Source organism: Calliphora vicina, chromosome 2 (genome assembly GCF_958450345.1).
Source record: "Calliphora vicina chromosome 2, idCalVici1.1, whole genome shotgun sequence".
NCBI lineage: Eukaryota > Metazoa > Arthropoda > Insecta > Diptera > Calliphoridae > Calliphora > Calliphora vicina.
Window position 1 is genome coordinate 58,620,473 of NC_088781.1, and position 17,505 is coordinate 58,637,977.

The following is a 17,505-nucleotide window of genomic DNA, read 5'->3' on the forward strand; positions in this document are numbered from 1 at the left end:
CCCGCCATATCTAAAAAACCATAAAAATATCGAGCAAAATTAAAAAAATAAATAAACCTACACATATCTTCTTAAGCACTATTTATATTTTAAATTTCAGCTCATTCGGATCATAAATGGATTTTTGGCGATTTTTTTAAAAAAAATTGAGATCCGAGGTGACCAAATTTGAAAGGCAACGCACTGGTCCCCATTATCGCTAGGAAGCTGAACAACTGCAAATCAACTCGAAAACACCTTAGCTCCAACCCCGTTGGAGATAATTGGACTCCAATTAATAGTCCGACATACCAAATTATTTACAAAAAAAAACTTTTCTAAGGGTAGGTCACACATGACAAATATTTGACGAAAAAGACGTAACCACTAAATAAAATATATTTGAATTCTTTTATTTATTTCAAAAACATATTTTACTTTGGATGATTTAAAACAAAAAAAAAATTGTTTTATTTTATTTGATGCTGTTTGATCTTACAAAACAATTGTATGAGTAAACACGTCAAACAAATTTGTGCTAAAAAAAGTGGTTACGCTTTTTTGAGCAAATATTTGCCATGTGTGACCCTACCTTAAGCCACTGTGGAATGTGTGACCGAAAAACTCGAAAAAAAATGTATAAATTTGAGGGCTCATTTCAAAATATTGCATTTAGATTTATTACAATTAACAGGTAATAATTTCTCTCAAATATGCAGATTAAACTAGCACAATTCGTTTACTACAAAGTAATTGCCTTAATTATTCTCTTTATTTAAAGAAATATCCATATTTATTACAATACAATAGTTCATTTAATTAAATATGTACACAATGTTTTTATTTATTAAATTAAAATTAAACTTGAACTAGAATTAAATTCAAATTAACAAAAATTAAACTCCGTATAAAAATAATTTGTTTTGCACTTGAAATTTGCACAACTATTTCACAAGTATTTTCTAATCACATTATAGCACATTGTCGGTTATCTCACTCAGTTGATGGGTTATATCCATGTTACCCATCGCTTCTTCATATCGCTGACGGTCCTCCTGTTCAACGGGATACCAATCGTTTGGTCTGCAGCAGCGTTGAAAACGTGTCTTAAATGTACCTATACTTTGGCGCATGGAATAGGCGGCATATCCCGGTATTATAAGCCATGGAATAAGGATAAAAACTATGGCGAATGCAGCAATTATTCCACTGGATATCATGTGTTCGTAGTAGGCCATTACAATGCCAATTAACTGGAAAGATAGAGTAAACAAAAATTCATGATATAATAAGTAGGGTGCGAGCGTTTCGACAACAAACACAATATTTCTTGCTGACAAGTGCATAGGTTTTGTCAAAATTGAATTTGTCAAATAAAAAATAAACAAATTTTATTTTGGCATCTTTTAGATTTTTTTAATGGGATGTTTATTTTTTAAGTTCAATTTTATTGATACTCACCAGATTATTTTGTATCTTTTATTTGTTATTTTTATTAACGTTGATTTTAGCAAAATTTTGCTTCAAAAAGTTGCTTTTCAGAATTAAAGAGATTTTCATTTTTGTTAGAATTTTTAAAATTATTATTTTTTATGTTAACACACAATGTAAATAATCTTTGACAAAACCGTTACAAAGCTTTTGTTATTTTTGCATATTAACTAAAAAACGGTTGTTAAATTTAAATTATATTTGAAAAAGAATAACGTTTTAATAGTGCTTTATCCAAATTTCATTATATGAAATCTTTTTATTCACATTTTCATTCATGTTTTTTGATTTAAAAATTTGTTTCTTTGGAAATTAAAATTTATTATTTTTTCAAAATAAATTCAGTTTGACAAAACTCAAGCACTTTCAAAATAGATAAATACAAATCAGCTGTGTTGTTGATTTCACCTTACTTAGTACATCCTGCAAAAATTAATATTTATGTATAATTCGAATAGAATATTGATCGTTGAAAATTCTTCGTTTGTCATTTTGGAGAAGTGGGACAGACGATAACAATTTTGAAAATAAATCTGTCACAAACAAATATCCTACCAAAATAGGACTTTAATGGATACCACAAATTTCTCCAGAAATAAGTTTTATGAAGTATTGTATTTCTGCAATATAATTCTTCGCCGAAACCCTTCCACTAAAGCTTCATAACATTTCCGAAATGAACACATGAAAATTAATTCTATATATGGATGTGTCAGAAGCTAAAAGGCCTAACTCCAGAAAATAAAATTTAGATTAAATTAGAGAAGTTTGAAAAATTGATTGCCAAAATTTATGAAAATGATAAAACGAAACAAAAATGGTTGTAGTCACTCCTAATACATTAAATAATCTTCAAAATGTTCAGAACTAATTAGATAGCAGAGCTTTAAATGAATCAATCATTTTTTAATTAATTTGCGAATCATTCACACAAAAAAATTAATTGAATGAAATTTGAATCAATTCAAATGAATTTGGTAAAAATGAATTGCAATTCGTTTTCAATTCATTTGAATTGAATTGATTTTGAATCGATTCAAATGAATTTGGTAAAAATGAATTGCAATTCGTTTCAATTCATTTGATTTGAATTGAATTAATTCAAATGAATTAGAAAAACGAATTAGCAATTCATTTGAATTGAATTCATTTCCAAATCGTTTGAATTGATTGAAATTTGAATTGATTTTGTAAGTAAATCTACAGTAATCATCACTGTCGTTTTATCATTCAACTAATTTTTTATGTAAAAGACAGCAAGCATTACGTACATTGTTATTTTTCCTGATTTTTGATTATTTGTGGAAGATAGTGTTATTTTTTTGAAATAAATATAGCATAAATATTAGCAAAAGTAGTGGGTCACAAAATTTCAAAATATATTAATTGCTTCTTGAATATTAAAAGTGTTTTGTCGTTCAGCGTATTTCAAAATAAAAATCAGTTCTTCTTGAAGAAATAAACTCCAAACACCATGTTTTCATTGATCAGGCGCGGATACAGAACAAGGCTTTTCAATTTTTGTATATTTTTCATTCCCACTATGATTTGAGATTTGCTCTTGAATATGATTGATTGCAAGTCATTTTTGATTCATTCATTTGAATTGCTAATTCTTTTTTCTAATTCATTTGAATTAATTCAAAATCAATTCAATTCAAATGAATTAGAAGTGAATTGCAACTCATTTCTGCCTAATTCGTTTGAATTGATTCAAATTTCAATTAATTCAATGAATTAATTCAAAATTTAGCTAATTCATAATGAATTATAATCAAACTAGTAAGAGAGCTATATTCGGCTGTGCCGAATCTTATATACCCTTCACCAAATTATACTTTAAAATAAATTTGTTTAAATATTTTTAGGTAAACAAAATTTAATTTTTTTTAATTGTTTTTAAAATTTTTTTTTAATTTTTTTAAAAAAATTTTTTCCAAATTTTTTTTAAAAAATTTTTGTTTTTTTTTTTAAATTTTATGACAAAAAAAAATTTTTGATAAAAAAAAATTCGGGTTAAAAAATATTTTTCCCGATTTTGACCCATTGTAGGTCCAACTTACTATAGCCTTGTCTACATCGTTGCAATGGACTTTGAAATATCTATCATTAGATATCCATATTGTCTATATTAATGACTTAGTAATCCAGATATAGATCAAAAATTGGTCAAAAATCGAGGTTGTCCCGGATTTTTGCTCATATCTCCGTTATTTATGAACCGATTTTGCTGATTTTAAATAGCAAACTTCTCGAAAGCATGTCTTATCGAAGATTTGGATCCCGAAGATATCTGGGGTCTTCAGAAAATTGATTTCAACAGACAGACGGGCAGACAGACAGACGGACATGGTTTAATCGACTCCGCTATCTATAAGGATCCAGAATATATATACTTTATAGGGTGGGAAATGAAAAATGTAGAAATTACAAACGGAATGACAAACTTATATATACCCTTCTCACGAAGGTGAAGGGTATAAAAAAATATATTGCGGATGGTATAAAAAGAATGATTCATTTACAGATCAGTTAGATAGTAATATAACAAAATTGAGAAGTGGAGTTAGGCCTTTTAGCTTTTGACACATCCATATGGTAATATTTATAATACCAAATATTTAATACACTAATATTTAAGCACAAAATTCTAATGAAAATCTCTAAAGATTTTCGTTTCTTTAGCAGTAAATAATTATGAAAATACTGATATTTAATTTAAAAACAAAAAACATAAAACTTAAGAAGTTTCAAAACATCAAATCAAATCACTTCTTCATCCTTCTCATCATTTAATGTGTGAGTAATGTCGGTATTTCCCATAGATTTTTCATACTCTTGACGATGATCGGCTTCAACGGGATACCAGTCGGTCGGGCGACAACATCTTGAGAAACGAGTTTTAATCGTACCCATTGTTTTGATCATACAATAGATGGCATAACCGGGTATTATTAACCAAGGTACTACAATCATTAGTATGGAATACAAATCGATGATTAAAGTGGAGAAATAATGCTCCCAAAAGGCAATTTGTATGCCCAAAGCCTGAAAGTATAGTAAAATTGGAAGGAATAAACGAAAGTAATTGAGGCCAATTATTTGACAAACACCGAACATGGAGAAATAAGTAGAGAAGGGGAAAGAGATAGATGGAAGATATTTGGAACAAAACACACCTATTCTGTAAGAGATATATGACAGCAACACAAACTTACAAGTCTTAAAACGAACACTTGTTTGAAATAAAAGTTTGACATTAAAATTACAATTAAAGTTTAAAGGTTTACACAAATATCACTTACCAGAGCCAGCAACATTCCCAAAGGTGCCACAAATCGCAGAATATTAATTTTCCATGTGGAGAAACGCTCATTTATCATAAATTCTATGTCACGTTGGAAACGTACCCGCCCATAAATCCACAGAACAATCAAGAGTAACAGTAAATTAATGGCGGTTTGTGTGATATAGGTATCGGTCGAAAGGGCGGTGAAATATGTCACGCCATGCTATTGGGAGAGAAAATATAAGATTTATATCGAGTTTCTTTTGTGATATATAGAAATTCCACTTACATTTGAGGTGAAGTATAAAGAAATGGCTGCTGTAGCGGCTATAAGACCCATACAAACTTCAACTTTGCGTTCTCTCAAGGCCACAAACTCATCGAAAATGGTGGTCAATATGGAATATAATTGGATGATCTGGTAAAAGAGTTTAGAACATGTAAAAAATTATTTATATACAATAGCAAGGCCCCATTTGTATGGAGGAATAATAAGCTGTCAATGTTTCCAACTAAAATAAAAGTTTAGCTTGTGTGAGGAGACCATTTCTCAAAGTTTTGACCTGGCGACATCTCGATCAAAATAATAAAAAGGTCTTTTTTATGAACTATTGGTATCATCTGAAAGGTATTTAAAATGCGCTTTCAATGCCCTTATTTTAGTTGAGAACATTTACAACTTTTTTTTAGTTAAACCCAAATATTCATATATCCCTAAAACGCCACATCAACCAACTCACAATTAAAAGCATGGCCGCCAAAAACAGCATAAAATAAAATAGCATTGACCACAAGTTGGCCCATGCCATATGGGACATAGCACTGCCGGATGATAAATATAAAACCCAAACATGCTCCACCTCAGTATAGTAGTTGAAATCTGTGGCTTCTGTGAAATGAAATTTATATTCATTTAAAATACATATTAAAGATTTCAATTAATTAACATTTTACAACACTTACCTCCAAAATATTGTTCCGTAAAATTGGCCAACAAATCCAAACCAATAATTATGCCCAACTGCCCGAGACCAATTAACCAACTCTGTTTCATAATATTCGTTTTGAATTTATTAAAACTGGACAGTGTTATGAAGAGGCCCCAACCGGGACCAAAGGCGGATAGACCATAAATTGGTATGGAGCAAATACCATTTACGATATCTCTCCAAGTGGGTATGATAACACGACGATATACACGACCAGAACCGGGTAAAAAGCTGAAGCGTATTAAAAACAATACCAAAAGACCGACTAATGTCCAAACGGTGTAACGGATAATTTGACCGAGCTGTTAGAGTAATAAAAGGGTTTAAATGAAATAATTTATTAAACAAGGCAACAAAATAAATGAAAAATTAAAAACTACACAATTTCGATGATTTGTGCAGTAGTACAAATATGGTCCAAATTTAAAATTTTTTAAGTAAAATTATAAATTTTATTAGACGTTTTTCCACATAATTAATGATAACTCAAAAAGAGTTCATCCGATGTTAGTAAACTAAACTTAGACAATTTGAGATTTACATAATCTTTAATTCGTTTATACATATATTGCATTTAATCGGCTCTGTAGTTTCGGAATTATATTAACAAATTGAAGCAAAAAAAATATATTTTTTTAGTGAAAATAGCAAATTTTTGTGTTTTAAAAAAATCATAAAAAATAGAAAACGGCTGTAATTGTTTAGGTTTGTTGCTTTATCGCAACAAAATGAGATATTCATCATAAATATTGACTGATTCTTTTCGAATTTATTCACAATTAAGTGAAATTGCTCATTTTCCCTAAATTTTAGTTTTTTGTTTGATATACATACATATGTACATAAAATTGATTTGTTAAAGTTCTTCTTTCGATTGATCGAATTTTGAAAACATTTTCCTCGTGCTATGTAAAAATTTTCACATATATACTGCGTTTTAATCGGCTCAGTAGTTTCGGATTTATAATTAGAAATTGAGGCAAAAAATATATTTTTTACGTGAAAATAGCAAATTTTTGTGTTTTAAAAAATCATGAAAAATATAAAACGACTGAAATTGTTCAGGTTTGTTGCTTTATTGGAAAGCCACATGTAATAAGAATAAACTGGGATATTCGTCATAAATATTGATTAATTCTTTTCGCATTTATTCATAATTAAGTGAATTTGCTCATTTTCACAAAATTTTAGTTTTTTGGTTGATATACATACAAATGTACATAAAATTGATTTGTTAATGTTCTTCTTTCGATTTATTGAATTTCGAAAACATTTTCCTCGTGTTATTTACAAAGTTTAACATTTATATTGGGTTTCAATCGGCTCAATAGTTTCGGAGTTATAATAACAAATTTAGGCAAAAAATATATTTTTTATGTGAAAATACCAAATTTTTTTGTTTTACAAAAATCATGAAAAATCGAAAACGGCTGATATTGTTCAGGTTTATAGCTTTATCGAAAAGCCACATATAATAGGAATAATCTGAGATTTTGATTATAAAAATTTATTATTTTTTTCGAATTTATTCACAATTAAGTGAATTCGCTCATTTTCACAAAATTTTACTTTTTTGTTAGATATAAATTAAAATTTTTTTTAATAACATTGGACTAACCTTTTTTGAGTTATCATTAATTACACTAGTTTATAAGGTTTTTGCTCATGAATTGAAATATATGGGGATTTGTGTATTTAGGTCTTCTAACTTCGAAAAAAATATTAAAAAAATCCTGGACTTCAAACTTTTGAGATATTTATTAAAAACGAAACATATAAAAATGTACATTAAATTAGGACAAACAAATTAAAAGTGAAGTGTTTAGTCGTCTTTTTATAATTATTTTCATTTGTGTCCCTCTAGCATATTCTGATTCCAAAAACCTTGATAATTCCTCTCGAAAAACTTCAAATCTTGATGGAAACGCTCTCCATGTTCTTCACTCATGTTCAGTTCAAAATTATGTAATAAATTCGCAACAATATCATTGTAATTTTGACTTTTCTTATTCCTCAAAAATTCTTGAACAACAAGTTTAAAAGAATTCCATGCAGCATTTTCAACATCGGTTAATAGACACATAAATTTGGTATCAACCAAAATTTTTCTTATTTGAGGACCCACAAATATCCTTTCTTTTAGTTTAGCCTCAGAAAGACTCGGGAACACGCTGCATAAATATTGAAATGCTGATTTTGTCTTATCTAAAGCTTTTTCGAAATTTTTTAATGTAAATAAGCATTTTGCAGTGTTTGTGTTATAGGAAAACCTCGATTTGACTGAATAATTTTTCCGCAAATAAAACAAAAATGGTCTGGCTTTATTTTAAACTAGTAGACATTTTAAAATAGTAATTACTTTAGAGTTTTGTATTTAATAGCGATTTATTAACGTTTATCTACAGGAAAGATGTACTTTTAAACAGTATTTATTTTTTTCCCGTTATTTTTTTTTTTGGAATTTGTCAAAAGAATACAACTCTGAATGTATCTAGTAGCTTCGCCAGAGTGTTGAGTACCCAAAAACGATGTAAATACTTAATTACTACAATTCGGTACACTACAGTATGCATTAGTAGTACTCAGGGCAGGTGAAAAATAAAAACCCTTATATCTCAAAATTTTGACGTATAGGTGGGAAATAGAGTGTCCAAAAAACCGGCAAATTTAAAAAACCGGTTTCCGGTTTAACCGAAAAAGTGTGTTTTTGAAAAAACCGGTTTTGATTATTGTCTTTTAAAAAAACTGATTAAACGGTTTCAGTTTTAGTCTTCAAAAAAACCGGTTAACCGGTTTATATTAAATTTTTGTTTAATATGAAAAAGGTCTCCATAAATTTATTTCTTTTTCTGGATACTAATAATAAATGTGTTAAGAATTGTCTACTATATCTTTGGAAATTTATCATTTTTGAATTCATAAGGCTCTATTTTGATGCAATTATTTTATCTTTGATGATATGAAAGTTTTTCATAAATATGTTTGAATGAGCTTTTGAAAATATATTTCATTAAAACCGGTTAACCGTCTTACAAAAACCGGTTTGTCAAAAAACCTAAAAGTTAAAAAAAACCGAAACCGGTGGTATTTAAAAAGATGAAAAAACCGGTTTTCGGTTTTGGATACTCTAGTGGGAAACAAAAAATGGTCAATTAACTAGCGTCCTTAGCTCTTCTCAAAAATATAAGTTTCATTCCATGAGCAAACAAAATTGTTTGATTTGTAAACTAGTGTTATGTGGAGAAACGTCTAACAAAATTTATAATTTTAATTAAAATTTTTTAAAAAAATCTATTCATAGAATGGAAAAATTTTACCATTTTGTACTTAGTGCATCAAATCTATATAGTGGTTATTCAAGCATTTTTTTGCTGTTGATCTGTGTTATTTATACACCAACAGTTTTTTAGAACGAATAAGTTCTGAATTAAAATCAAAGGTTCCAAAGAATTAATTCTTCATTTAGTTTTCAAAATCAAATTAACTTTTTCTCTAACCATTCCATTGAAGAATTCAATCTTTAGTACTTCAAATGTATTGAATACATTCTTTTGAGAATTAGTTCTCTATGGAATTAATTCCTTATTGAATTATTTAACATTTCTTTAATTCAAATCACATTACAAAATAGCTCAATAAAACTGATTGTATGATTCAATTGTTCTTCAATTCAAATCTATAACAAAAATGTCTTAAGGCAATTTTTTAATTCATTTTGTAAATGATTAAAATCATAACACAACTGATTGAAAAAAACATAGTCTGCTTTTACACACAGCAAGTTTACTTGAAGCAAGTCTCTTCGATTTTCTTTTACACTTGCTCGACTGTTTACACACAGCAAGTCTTTGCCATAGTGAAAATGAGAAAACAAAAGAGAATTGAAGAGACTTGCCAGTACAAGCAAGTGTGTACACCTCTTCTTTCTTCTTGCCTCTCTCTCCTATAAACTCAGACTTGCGGCAAGAAAACTTGCCCTGTGTAAAAGCAGACATATTTCCGTTAAACTTTTATTCGATTTGAATGAACAAAAAATTAACCATAGAAAGATTGAATGAATTATATTGTGTGAATTTATCAATGAATGAATACTTTTAAATGGGAATGGTTTTATAGAATGAATTGCTGAAATAATTAATTGTGAATTATAATGAAATACACTTACCATTTCAGTATTGAAGAATTTATAAATAATAAAAGTCACTAAGGCCCATACTAAAATGGCACATAAAATCAATTGCCATGACATGGAGAAATCAACATCTTCGAAACTAAATAGATTTATGTCATTGAAAAGAGTTCTGTAAATTAAATAAAGATAAATAGCTAATTAATTCAAATATTGTTACTTAAAAAATCTATAAAATTAAAAACAAACTCTCTATAAACTTACTTGAAATACAACACTGAGGGTATATGATGGTTAATAAACCTGGAATTAGTCGAATTATCAGACACTGTTTCGTTTTGTACATATAAATTACAAAGCTAAAAATATAAACAAAATATTATTTCAATATTAAACAATATTCAAAATTTACAAAAACTACCAATATTTATTAACAAAACCAACTTTATATTCAAAAAAAAATAAATTTATCTTACATTTATCTCCTCATCCTCCGTTAAATTTGTGGCCCATTTCTTGAAACCTTCACAGCCCCAGGGCAATGTTGGCTGCATAGAGGAAAACATATAGACTAGAGGTACCATGGCAAAAATACTATAATAAGAAAGTACACAAATATTTAGGGCCAGTGTAACATAACCAATGCCTAAAATGGAACAAATAATTTATGTAAAAAAGCAATTGTTTTTTATTAGACAAAATGCAACAAACCTTTAAAGAGAGGCGTTAAACGAAATGCTGAGATGTAGCCACTACTGGAAAATTGACCCAAAAATGATTGTATCACAATAAATGGTATTATATAGATAACTAAACTTAATAAATATATGGGCACAAAGGCAATAACTGGAAAAGAAAAATAAATTATAAACATTTTTAAAAAACACAATTTAGACACTAAAATTCTTCACAACTTTTCACAAATATCATACAAATTTGATACCAGTAACCGTATTAGTACCTTCTAATTTAAGTGTCAATATATTGATAATAGATTTTAAATAAATTAAAACACATCTTTCTTAAGGCTTCATAATTCCAAAAACTTATACCTAAATACTCACAAAGGTTATTAAATATCCTAATAGATTCAGTTAATGGTTTAATTCTATCATAATCAGTTCAGTATGGATAAGAATGATCGCCGGCTAGTTTATTTAGGAACTTTTTCCAACTTTCATATCAATCTGGGATTTTTCCCCATTTTGTTAGATGGCTTCCGCTGTAGTCATTTAACTATACAAGTTCTAATAGATAGGATTTGTTCCGAGAACTTTATATTGAACTCTCTTTTTTTTTGAAAGATTTGCTAACAATCACTTTAGCTCTCTAGAATGAATAAAGATGACTCGATAAATCGTGACCTTACAGCAATTCTCTGATGGGGTGAAACGTTTTTCCGGAGGAATGTCTGTCTGTCTGTCTGAACGAACATCTTGAATCCAGTCACAGGTGATTTTGAATCGTTTTAAAGATGTTGGTCCCTACTAAGATCAGTACAAACGTATTATACTGTGGCTATGTAGGGTATAGTTAGGTATAGCGGATTCAAAATTGATTTTAAAACGCATTTATTAGCATTGATATATTTTACTTAATGGTATGCACTTAATTTAATGGCCCTGAGTTCAGAAACCTGCTAATAGAGTTTTCAAAAAATTTAATAAATATTTTAGGACATTTTTTGTTGTGAAAATAAATGAATGCCACTAGTTTAATAATAAAGTCAGTTTAATTATTTTTTTTCTTTAAGTTCGGGTCACATTTTTATATGTTTTAAAATGTTTAGCGATAAGCTTTAATTTGCGGCTTTAAAATACCACTCAATTGATACTAAACAAATGTTTATTATTATTATTATTTTAAAAGTAATGCAATAAAATATCAACCTAAACATTTACAGTGAGTGTCACTCAAAATCGTACAACATATTTTTTTTTTAAATATTATGAAATTATACAGGCATTAATAGGTGATTATATAAAAAATTAAAAGTCATTTTATTAATTGGAACAAAAAATATGTATTTCAACAAAAAATTTAACAAAACCTCAATTCGTTAAAAAAAATATTGATGAAAATTAAAGAACATCACAAAATTCATATTTCACTTAAATTCGTACAATTATATTAAATTATAATTAAAACTTTAAAAATTAAAAAAATTTTAATATTAAATAATCCTAATACTTTGTAGGGTATCATTTGCTATTTTTTAGTGCCTTTACGATTTTAAATGAAGCGTTGATATTCTAAGCACTGACAGTCTTACCCAATTTTTTTATTTGTGGATAAGGGCAATTAAAATTATACCCAATTTTCTGATAGGTAATAGCACACACAATATAAAAATAGCATTTTAAAATATTTCCAAAACATCAACTTTCTAAAACTAATGAATAAAATTTGACTACGATGGTGTACGATTTTAAGTGACATTCACTGTAAGTGTGTCAAGCACGATCATATTTTACACTAAGCCATAAAGATCTCACGTAATAAATGGTTTGTATGAAATTGAGGTTCTTTAATTAATACTATCAATATTTGACTTATTTCTTCTTCCCGCCAGCTACTTATTAATTTAGAGACACAATTTTATTAATTTTTCTGTTAAAATTGAGAATGACATAACGATCCCAACATAAATACGAGTACATATGCATTACTTTAATTGTTTTATAATACTGGCCCTTTTTGTTTTACTTTATTCCGAGGTAAACCACAAAATGTATTATACACTTTTGCGGCTACAGAATCGATATTTAATTTTTCAAATACATATATATTTTACAGTCTGATCATTTTAAAAGTAAGGTTGGAAAAGCTGATGCCATTGTAAATACATGTCAGAGTTCAGTATTACAGTCTGTGTTATTATCAAAGATTCCAACAAATGTATTATTAATGAAATTTTTAATTTAAGTATGGTCGGGCTTTCAATAATTTATATTTTTTAGCGATTTTCGGAAGTGGGCCTAACATGGGAGCTATAACCAATTATGGACCGATCACCATGTAATTATGTCGTGTGATTTATGTCTATATTAAAGTTAGCTATGCTGAATTTTGTGTGTATACCAAAATTTTTAAGCTATTTATGCACGTTAAAGTGATTTTCGGAAGTGGGCCTTATATGGGAGCTATGACCAATTATGGACGGATCACCATGAAATTAGTACGTGTGATTTATGTCTATATTAAAGTTAACTATGTTGAATTTTGTGTGTTTACCAACATTTTTAAGCGATTTATGCACGTTAAAGTGATTTTCGGAAGTGGGCCTTATATGGGAGCTATGACTAATTATGGACCGATCGTAACAAAATTTGGTGACATGAATTTTGTATATACAAAACTTGTGTATTTGTGTAGAAACATTTATGACCGATAAAGTCCAATTTCGGAAGGATATTTGTATGGGCGCTAGGTGAAATAATGGACCGATTTCAGCCAGTTTCAATAGGCTAGGTCCTTGGGCCAAAAAAATAATATGTACCAAATTTGATCGCAATACCTTCAAAATTGCGACCTGTACTCTGCGCACAAGGTTTACATGGACAGCCAGTCAGCCAGCCGACCAGACGGACGGACGGACATCGTTTAATCGACTCAGAAAGTGATTCTAAGTCGATAGGTATACTTTAAGGTGGGTGTTAGACTAATATTTTTGGGCGTCACAAACATCTGCACAAACGCATAATACCCTCCCCACTATGGTGGTGCAGTGTATAAAAACAAGTAAGAAAGTATGGTCGTTCAATACCCTACACTAAGTAAATAATCAAAAAACATTTTTATGATAAAATTTCAATAATTTATATTCGTGAGTGATTTTCGGAAGTGGGCCTTATATGGGAGCTATGATCAATTATGAACCGATCACCAGGAAATTAGGTCGTGCGATTTATGTCTATATGAAAGTTATTTATGTTGAATTTTATGAGAAAGTGATTCTGAGTTTGATGTTAGAAGACTAATATTTTTGGACGTTACAAACCCCACTACGGTGGTGTATGGTATAATTATTGTTTATCTTATGAGGTGAGGATAGAAATGGTTACAGTAAACATGCACAACTATATTTTTTCTCTGCGTGTAGGTGCCGACTAAGCAGAAATTAAAGTCGTTGTCGTCAGACTAGTCTGGGAAGTGAAACTCTCGAAACCATTAATAGCGAGACATAATTGATTTCCATTATGCTGGTCAGAATATGTGTGATGAACGCTATATAAATGTTAAATAATGGAAAATACCAAAATATGTCTTAGAGCCAGTTTTTGACTTCGTATTTAAATATGAATTATATTTAAGTTCTATTTAAATGCGAAAATTAGTTTCTCAGTGCTTTTTTAAATGATACTTAAATGGCCGACGTTGGTCATTTAAATTCTATTTAAGTTTCATAAACTACCATATGTTTTTGACAGCTGACTTTTGATGTTTGGTTTTTTTCACTCTATTCTAGTAAAAAAAAAAACAAACAACAGCGTCTTGCTAAAAAAAGCGTCTTGCAAAAACTACAATTCCGATGCGGGGCAATTGGAGCTTCTTTTGTGCATTTTCCTACCAATAATTTTATTGTTTAATAAACTTTTATTTCTTATTGGGCAAAATGTATCAATTTTTGTTTTGGTTGAACAGCTGTTTTAAGCAAAACTATCGATAAATTTTTGATATTTAGTAGTGCTACCATACTTTTATCTTATTTAAATAAGACAAATTATGTAGCACTGAAAAACTCAAACTGTATTTAAATACAACTTAATTTTAAGTTAAAATTAACTAAATACGTATTTAAATAACAAGTCAAAAACTGGGCATTAGTCTCATCATTTAATTTTGCTAATTTTTAATACATTTAATTTAATAAACTTAATAGATAAATTTTATTTGATTTTGAAAATTAATTTAAGAAGTATTGCTTTATATTGTATATTGTAATAAAATTTATATAAATCTTCAACTTTTGGCAGATTTCGTCCTGCACAGATAAAAGAAAATACTAGGATTTTGAAAATTTAATTAAGAATTAATTCTTTGAACATTTGCCGTTAAACTAGAACAAATTTGAGCGTAGGAACAAAATATTAAAAGTGTTATTAACTAAACATTTAAACAGGTTATATGTCGTGTTTAGCATGAATAGTCATTAAAAAGTTGATTGATTAATCAACTCAAATAAAAATAACTTTTGTTTAACTTTGTGTTTTTGGAAACTGAAAATCATCAAGAGCTAAAAAATTCCCCTTTTTATAAATATACTTAATTTTGCTTTCGAAGTGTACAGAACAAAATTTATATTGGTCAGATAAAAAGAATATGGTGAGGGGAATCTGTTTTAACCTTAAATCCCATACAAAACAATTGTTATTATCAGTATTGGGTCGAATTATTCAGCTCTTTGTTAATTTTAGATGGTTTTTGGTTCATTTCAGAAAATTTTACAGGGACCACACTTTATTATAGACGATCGAAGGCTAATTATCAGTATGTCAAACCTTTCGACAGCGTCAACTAAAAATCTTATCAACAATATTTTACACGTGTTTTGTTACTGCAATAAAAACAAAACACATGTAATCTTTCGTACATCTTACAGAACTCTAGTTTAGAATGTTCCAAAAAGTTTCAGCTTCAAACATCAAATACTGATAAGATATTTTTTGAGTCGAAATCGTTGCCTGGAATAATAGTTTTCTTACTTCAATTTAATTATATTACTAATTTTTTCATTTCATTATCAAGTTTTGGTTTACACTTACCACTCGATTCCATCATAAAGAACCATGACATTGAAAACACATCCAAACGGAATGCCAGACCCAGACCAGCATAGACAAAATCATTGGGATTGGCCCAATAACCACGTTTGGTATCGGGCAAAAAGGGACTGCGGCCACTTTCATACGATGATTCATACACCATTTTCAAGCCAGCAAAATATTTTGGAAACCATAAACAAAAACACACAAATAAATAAACAATTTCTTTTGCACAATTTTCGTTTCTTTTTTTTTATTTTTTGAATTTTATTTTCTTCAGCTTTTATCTACAAAATTTGCCGTGTATGAACTTGACATTGAATTTCAAAATTATGAACAAAAGAATTAAGAAAAATAAATAAACAAACAAATATTTATAATTAAAACAAATTTCTTGAGTGCATGTACTAGGTATTGAAAAATGTACGATAATAATATTTAGCAGGAAAAATAAAAACACTTGTTCTTGAAATTAATAATTAAGGAAAATAACGTTATTTTTTTGATTAATTCATCCGTATTATTATAATATTTTCATATGAATTTTTTTTAATTTTTTTAGCTTTAGTTTTAATTAAAACATTAACTTGTTGTAATTAGTAGAAGCTTTGACAAACGACTAATAAGTAACGATAAATTTCAAATAAAAAAACACACTTTTGCGATGCAATTTGAATACTAACGGACACAAAAATACACACAGTCCAACAAGCAAACACTCTTTTTCACTTTTTCTTTTTTTTTCATTTAATTTTGTATTTCTTTCATCTCTTTCTCTCGTTTTATAATAAAATACATTGGGATCGGGCATGAACAAAAATTGGTTTAATTGTGCATGAGTACCTTTTCAGTACAATTGAGACCTGAAAAGTACCACGGTACTCTGATGAATTATTTGGTGTAATTTGGAAAATTATTGTTATTAGTTTAATTAAAATATTAATTGACAAATTAATAATGGAAATGTTAGAGTATGACCAATGATTATATACCATACGCCACTATAGTGTGGAGGATATATAGATCGAAAAGATCAACATGGCGTGGCTACTGCGAGAAAATAATATCCCGGAAACTATTCATTCGGCTTATATAGGGATCATACCAATTCTTTGTATGTTGAAACGTCCAGATGGTACGTACACTGAATCACCGGAGGAGACCTGTAAACTTCTCCTGAATACTAACTTTCCTGGTTAATTGCCTTTCAATACAACTGCGAATTACACATGGGTTCCCTCAATATCCAATAGTAATCGCCAGTTGGTAGGCAGGTTCTTTGGTATTGATCGGGTAAAGTGGAATTTGTCCATGATTTCTAGAACAATGAGGTGACATAATTGTTTCTCAACTATCGATAATCTTCAAATCAAGTTTAATGGCTTATCATGTGCCAACGACTTGGCGAGAGGTTAAAGTGGTCTTCATACCTAAGGCTGGGGGAAAATCTGAACAACTGCCAGCTCATTTTTCTTAAGAACGATGGAGAAACTAATCGACAGTTATATAAGGGATACTGATCTTTTGATGAATAAAATACACCGTTTCCAGTTTGCTTATCAACCTGGTAAATCTACGGTGACTGCCACTATTCATGTGACGAAGCTAATCGAGAAGGCCATAGGTGCCAATTACACATCGCTTTGTTCGTTTATTGGCATTCAGGGGGCCTTCGACAATACGTCATAGGGTGCTATTGATCTAGCACTGCATAGAAAAGGAGTTCTGTACATTATAAGGAAATGTATTTTGGAAATGCTGTCATCGAGGGTTATTAAGTTGGACTTAGGAGGGATGACGTAACGATATCGGATAAGATGCAGATTGCTCTGAATATAACCACCAAGTGGTGCCTGAATAGAA

The 17,505-nt window shown here is 29.1% G+C and overlaps 1 protein-coding gene across 2 annotated transcripts; it reads right to left on the minus strand.

The window, feature by feature from the left end:
* Positions 1 to 713: 713 nt before the first annotated feature.
* Positions 714 to 16,217, minus strand: LOC135951663 (sodium- and chloride-dependent neutral and basic amino acid transporter B(0+)-like). Of its 2 annotated transcripts, none has more exons than XM_065501347.1 (10): positions 15,643 to 16,061; positions 10,589 to 10,723; positions 10,354 to 10,523; positions 10,142 to 10,236; positions 9,914 to 10,049; positions 5,723 to 6,050; positions 5,500 to 5,648; positions 5,049 to 5,177; positions 4,776 to 4,982; positions 714 to 1,232 (listed from the first exon to the last, which is right to left on the minus strand). In XM_065501347.1, the coding sequence occupies exons 1-10, from the start codon at positions 15,803 to 15,805 to the stop codon at positions 951 to 953; spliced, it is 1,794 nt and encodes a 597-aa protein (XP_065357419.1). In that variant the 5' UTR covers positions 15,806 to 16,061; the 3' UTR covers positions 714 to 950. The 2 variants fall into 2 exon arrangements, with proteins under 2 accessions (XP_065357419.1, XP_065357418.1); XM_065501346.1 differs by lacking the exon at positions 714 to 1,232 and adding an exon at positions 3,993 to 4,518 and having other exon boundaries at positions 15,643 to 16,217.
* Between the last annotated feature and the right edge of the window lie 1,288 nt (positions 16,218 to 17,505).